Raw genomic sequence first — 6,903 nt, 5'->3', positions numbered from 1 at the left:
GTCCTGAGATTGCATGTCGTCTCTTCTGGCACGTAATGCTCGTGAACCATTTTTGAACAGAATTGTCACTGGTGATGAAAAATGAATTCTCTATGCGAATACTAAATTCCAGAACCAATTGCTCAGTCCTACACAAAAACCACTTCTGACCCCAAAATCTGGACTCCATCCACAGAAAGTGATGCTTTGCATTTGGTGGGACATCAGAGGAGTAATTCATTTCAAACTGCTCAATCGATAGCTAATTGTCAATGCAGAGATCTATAGTCAGCAACTGAAATGTTTAAATCAAGCCCTTCATCAAAAATGCCCTTCACTCATCAATCGTTCTTCTTCTCCACAACAATGCATGTCCACATGTGACACGTTTGACGCAACACAAGATTATGGAGTTGGGTTGGCCCCCACCCACCATATTTTACAGATTTCTATGAGTTATAACATGTTTCAATATATACTTGTGTCAATCATGTTTTTCTAATAAATCAAATATATTAATTAAAATGTTGCTGTATATACGATTTAAACATATCTACAAAATAAATAGAAGTTTTTGTAAATCATGTTACCATTCTTTGATACCAATGCTTTTGTTTTTAATCAGAACACTCCTAAGCTCCTACCTTGTTTGTATCCAGCCATCTGGCCATAATGTCTTTACTTCTGACCCAAGAAAATCCATCAAGTACTCTTCTGCTGATTGGGTTCTGGTTTTCTTTACTTCATAACATTTAAGTTTGATAGTCACCACCTCACATAAGAGTTTCCTAATAAAATGAAAGATTTTTTCAATACAAATGGCAGTTTGTCCAAATAAAATCATGTGCAAGTCTTATACACATACTTGAATTTCAATGTAACTGGATTTCAATAATCTGAAGTTCATCTATACTTTTTTTATTTGTCTGAAGGGCTCCTATAAGATTAAATTGCAACATTTGTTAGTTTTAAACCATCATTTATATAGTTTCCAAACTTGAAAACTACAGTTATTTGCCTAAAACATGCTTATGTATGACTAGTCTTTTATTATCTGAAGATTATGTCAGCAATATCTAATGTCAAATATTTGATAACTGAAATTCTGTTTTCTCGGTCCTCAAATTAGAATAACCACACAAACCATTCTTATGAACATGTTAAAAAAAACATGAAGTTAAATGAAATTGTTGTAAAAGTGCTTAGCATCATAACATTAACACAGGACTTCTCCCTGAATTAGAGGCATCTTGGATGTAAAACAAATCTGGGATTTATCTAACTTTGGTGAAACTTGTTACACGATGTAGCATAAGATGAGATATGATTACAATGTACAAACTGAAAAAAAATTGACTAAGTTATCAGGAGCAGAAGCCCTCTTGTTAATAACAGTATTTCTTGTTGTGTAACTGACAGGTCTGCTACATCAACCTTCTTTTCCTTTGCCCTTCGTTGGATGTTTTTCAGACCAGAACTCAACAGACAGCTCCAAGCCTGGCTGACCATGACTAGAACTTTTGCTACTCTTCAGTATATCATCATAAATCACTATTATTCCCTCAATTATCTGAATGTGCAAGGTTCCAAGACATTCGACTTAAACCCGTGCAACAGCTGTGAATGTGATTATGATGGACATTTTGATAGCACTTAATGAGGCAAATCTATCTATCAAACCCAAAAATGTTGTGTTGACACTCAAAAAAAAAAAAGAAGAAGAAGAGAGAGAGTAAGAAAGAAGAGAGGTTTGGTGCTGACAGAAAGAATAATAATTGTAGTAATAGCCTTCCACCAGATCGGAAGATCAAGAAATATATTACCATCATTTGGAATGCATATTTGGATACAGCAGATTCCAGCTTTTCCAATGATGTATGCAACACCTCCAAGAAACAATTACTATAATTTCTTGTTCCTTGCCTTGCTACCCAAAAATACTACTTCACCTCTGGTTGAGGTAAAGATACTATGTTAAAAAAACTCAACTACTAATTAGAATGCTAAGATGGTTATCATACTGTTTATTTTCAAAGTATTGTTATAGTAACATTAATATTCTTACCTTAAGTGGTTATTCCATTCAAATTTCTTTCTAGGTAGTTTTGAAATCTTCCCATCTTCTCGTTCATCACTATCTTCTTCTGATCCAGTACCTTGCAAGTCTGTTGAATCCTTATCATTGCCTTTACTCCTTTTTTTTTTTAAAACATAAAATAAAATTTTCAGAGAATAAGATTATAACAAATCCAGAGTATACTCACACACACAAATATGTGTGTAAAAAGTGTAAATTTGTGACAACGAGAAACTGAAGAGGACCCATGAATGTATTCACTAACTTTCTAGTTGTATTTTGTATTACGAACTTGTTTCCTTTTTCTGAAAATGGAATAATTTTCTGATACATAGTAAATTTGTGTCTTCAACTGCAGCATATTAATATTCACAGCAATTCAACACCTGGTGTAACCAACAGCTTAAATAATGTGAACAGCAGATATAAATATGTGCATAGATATAACAAGTTTTATTTGGTGGGTAGTAATAAATAAAGCTTCCAAATTCTGACATTCCTCACAAGTATAGCATTAACTTTTTTATTTTGAAGAGAAGTGAAACAAAAGATTTTCTTTTAGTAGCTTACAACAAACAGGATGTGTAAATTAAGAACAGAATAAACATGTAGCTTTATTTAATAGATAACTGTGTGACTTTGGTAAAAAAGAAAATTACAAAAATTTTTGTATAGTTATAAATATAATTCCATTTTTCAGTCAATAAATTAAGTTTTAGTAATAACAGGAATTCTATGAAAAGCTGTTGTGTCAAATTATTAAGCTTAAAAAACAAAACATGAGCTTGGTTGTTTTATTAATAATCACTACAAACACTCACCCTTCTAATGATGCCTTCTGACAAGCTTCTGCATATTTCTGTTCCATCAATGGGATTGCTTCTGAAATTGCTATAAAATATACAAAAAAATTGTACAAAGATGAACTGAAATACATGAAAAATCACCTCTGATGTAATTTTCTAGAGATAATAAAATTAGAAATGAATAAATAATAATAATAAAAATCATTTATTTCTTTTTAGACAGTGATGATGTTATAGAAATATTTTTATACTGGTTCTGAATGTTTTGAGAAACCTTAAGAAGTGGATGATATATTTGCATAAATACCAAAAAGGACAAAGTTAAGATTTTCATAAAATAACATGCAAAATTCTCCAAACAATGCTGAATCTAAAAATTTAATATTAGCTAAGTGCCATGTTCAAACTTACTTACATATTTATTTTATAAACTTGAAATCAATGTCCAATCTCTTTTGATGTTAGAATCACCGTACATCAGATAAATAAAACAGTAAGTGATGAAATTGAAGTACTATATTCATATTCATTTTGATTAGCATATTATTAATAGCAGCAAGATTTAAAAGATAAATTTGATAATTTTGACAAACAAGATAAGGACACAAATACATTAAGACAGAAAGACAACTGAAACTCTCAGACAGAATATAATATCCAACCATTGCTGTTGCCTCTTCTCAAAGACTGACTTTAAGACATGTCCATTAATATTTTATACACATGCATCTTTGAATTGTCAAAAACTGACTCCTCCCCAACATAAAGCACATTTCAAATCAAGATACACATTACCATCTTTCAGACACTGTAACGGTTCTCTAAGTTTTTCATCCTCTTGGTCTAAACGAAGTTTCTTTGCTCTTTTCAGGATGGTCTCTTTCGTGCATGGCAGGTGGAAAGCCAGGTGGGTGTAAATCATTGAACGCTGGCTACAAGACAGCTCTCTTGATTTCAGTTCAATCCTATAAAAAGCAAAATTCAATGATTGTGAAATGTATATATTCAATTTACTCAAAGCAGGAAATAAACACTAGAAAATACTAATGAAAAACTGATCTCTTAATCAAATGACTAAACTATTTATTTTTAAGGGACGACATAGTGCTTATCATTTCAACTTAAAGTGTAAATTATCTTACAGATATGAAACTTTATACCTATTGGTTTGTATATACTACAGGTAGATGATCTCAAATCAGGTGATCCAAATACCAGAATGTTCCAGAAACTAGCTATACTGGTGAACACTCCATTAGCTTATAAATTAGAAATTCCTTATGCCCGGACTCATTTCTGGTTGCTGATGCATACTTCCGACTTTAAATTACTGAAAACTTCACTAAAAAATCACTGTACAAATAGGTAAATACAAATAAGTATGTAAACATTTCTTTTAGGCTTAATCTTAAATTAATTACTGGCACAGGGGGCATGGCAAGTCGATGTAGTACATGTGATCTCAGTTCAAACATAACCTTTGATTGTGCATCCCTCTCTGTGTGTCAGTTTGAATTTTTATTTCTTTGTTCATTGTGAAAATGCCCAAAGGGCAAATAAACGTAAATAACAACATTTATGTATGTGTTTCATACTTTATTTATATCATCTGCACATGCCAGGCCGAACAACCCCAAAACCAGGAAATTCCAAAATTCAGCATGGCTCGGGTCCCAAGCACTCCAGATTTGAGATTGGGTATCTGTATTGCAAACCTTCAATTCATAGTTACTTGTAAGGGTTTATATTTCGACACAATAATCAATAGTAAAATTCTTTATCTATAAATTAAACACTAAAAACTTATGTATAATAAATACTTCAATAAATATTACACTATTATCTTCAGTGAAATATTTCACTAAAATATCAAAAATTAATGTCAAAGAATATAAGTTATCCCATTTCAACTTTTTTTTGCTCTACTAATTGAGCTCCTTTACTATAGGTTTCACACCAGTTCATCTTAAGACAGTTATTTCTGCCCAACTTGGCCTAGTTAAAATGTACAAGAATTTGTATGTACAATACATTTCTGTTTAAAAGTTTAGATATTCAGAAAGTCCATTAATCACATAAGAATTAAAATATATTTACAAATGATAAATGTTGCATTCTTGTAACAGGTATGTAAACAGGGCACGCTGAATAATTAAAATTAATTCAAGTTTGTTTTGTATAAATTAATTTATTCAGACCAAGTTTTACCAAGAAGCAGTATTACTTTCTAGGTAGCTTATTTCAAAACAAAGTTAACAAATAATGTTAATAAAAGCACTTTATATAATTTATTTTTACAGACGTTCTTGGCCATAAAAAATCTGGAACCTAAATAGGCCTGTACAGTTCACCAATGCTCAATTATTCAGTTTCCAATCTGATATCTAGATGTGGATGTGCCCTCCCTTTTAAGCCTATAGTTAAGATAATTCATTTTCTGTCATTTTTAACTACTACACCTAATTTGACATTATTTTTAAAATAAATTATCTATTGTTATACAATATCTTTTAACTTTTTTCTATTGATTCATGTCTCTTTGTTCCATGTTTCAATCCAAGATAGTTAGAAAAATAGTTTTGAAGAAATTTTCCTCCAGATTTTAGTTTACCAGTCAGTATACAATATTTAGGTTTCATATCTATTAATGATGAACTTACTTTAAGAGCATTGTGTTCACATCATTAGAGAAAAACTTGCACTTTCCTTCCTCTGATGTATATGCAGCCTATAAGGAAGAACAAAATCTTTATCTTAACACATACGTATTAAAGGAAGAATTATACATGTATGTTAAATTCTGCCAATCACTATAAACTGGTATGCTAAAACTAAACAGTAAAGAACATGTAGAAACAACAACAACAGAAAAAAGAGCTTCTATTTACATTTTCTCATATCAGAAATAAACTAAAAGTTAGTAATAAACCAAATAAAATACTCTAAATCTTTACATATATAATTCATATAAGTTTTAGATTTTACTTTCTGGAAGAAGAGCACATATTTTTAAGGTAACTAGATTAATCTAGCATTATTAATTTCAGCAATATTGGTTTAAAGAAAACTGTAACTTAGCTTATGATAAATGTTATAACTTATTCTTTTCACAAAAACAAACAACACAAGGTTCAATCTTTTCTTCCATGACTCTATAAAACAAACAAGCAGAATTTTATTAGTTTACACAATTTTATTTCTTATATCTTATGGGATAAACCCAGCCACTGGGGGTGCAAGCCAGCACAACTCGGTGCCGGTCCAAAGCCCGGATAAATGGGGATGGTTGTCGTCAGGAAGGGCAGCCGGCCGTAAAAACCCTGCCAAAACCAAAAATATGACAGTTCATTTGAATGTAGCCTTGGAAAATGCCAGGGCGTCCCCTGTATGCGATGCACAGGGATCTCACCTGACCCCTGTGAGAAGTGAGCGAGGGCTCCCACGTCAAGGACGGCCGCGGCCAAAGAAGTTAGTCCAAAATCTAAGAGTTGGAACGCTGAACGTAGGAAGCATGACAGGAAGGGGTAGAGAGCTGGCAGACCTGATGGAGAGAAGAAAGGTGGGAGGGTTGTGTGTGCAGGAGACAAGGTGGAGGGGGAACAAGTCGAGGGACATTGGTGCAGGGTGTAAGCTCATCTACAGTGGAGCAAACGCCCAAGGGCGGAATGGTGTAGGCATTGTACTGGACAGTAAGTGGAGGGAGGATTTGGTGAGCGTGGGAAGGAGGAGCGATAGGATAATGAGTGTGAAGTTGGGAGTTGGAAGTACGGTTCTAAATGTGGTTTGCGCATACGCTCCACAAGTGGGATGTACTGAGGAAGAGAAGGAAGAGTTCTGGAGATGACGGAGTCGAGGTGCTGTGGGATCTGTTGAGGAAGGTTTACGAGCAGGAAAAGATACCAGATGAGTGGAGAGATAGCGTGATCATACCAATATACAAAGAAAAAAGTGACATCCAAGACTGCGGGAACTATCGGGGTATTAAGTTGATGTCACACACAATGAAAATATGGGAAAGAGTAGTAGAAGGAAGGATAAGAC

The 6,903-nt window shown here is 33.1% G+C and overlaps 1 protein-coding gene across 1 annotated transcript in view; it reads right to left on the bottom strand.

The window, feature by feature from the left end:
• The window catches only part of LOC106475503 (ubinuclein-2-like), a 47,654-nt gene that overhangs the window by 11,800 nt on the left and 28,951 nt on the right, over positions 1-6,903 (bottom strand). The window contains exons 7-11 of the mRNA XM_022380432.1: positions 5,523-5,590; positions 3,658-3,827; positions 2,878-2,947; positions 2,045-2,173; positions 624-767 (exon numbers count right to left, since the gene is read on the bottom strand). Of these exons, the coding sequence (XP_022236140.1) occupies positions 624-767; positions 2,045-2,173; positions 2,878-2,947; positions 3,658-3,827; positions 5,523-5,590 (581 nt within the window). The remainder of the gene's footprint in view (positions 1-623; positions 768-2,044; positions 2,174-2,877; positions 2,948-3,657; positions 3,828-5,522; positions 5,591-6,903) is intronic.

Source organism: Limulus polyphemus, unplaced genomic scaffold (genome assembly GCF_000517525.1).
Source record: "Limulus polyphemus unplaced genomic scaffold, Limulus_polyphemus-2.1.2 Scaffold6, whole genome shotgun sequence".
Classification (NCBI taxonomy): Eukaryota; Metazoa; Arthropoda; class Merostomata; order Xiphosura; family Limulidae; genus Limulus; species Limulus polyphemus.
This window is presented reverse-complemented; position numbering and strand designations above follow the sequence as displayed.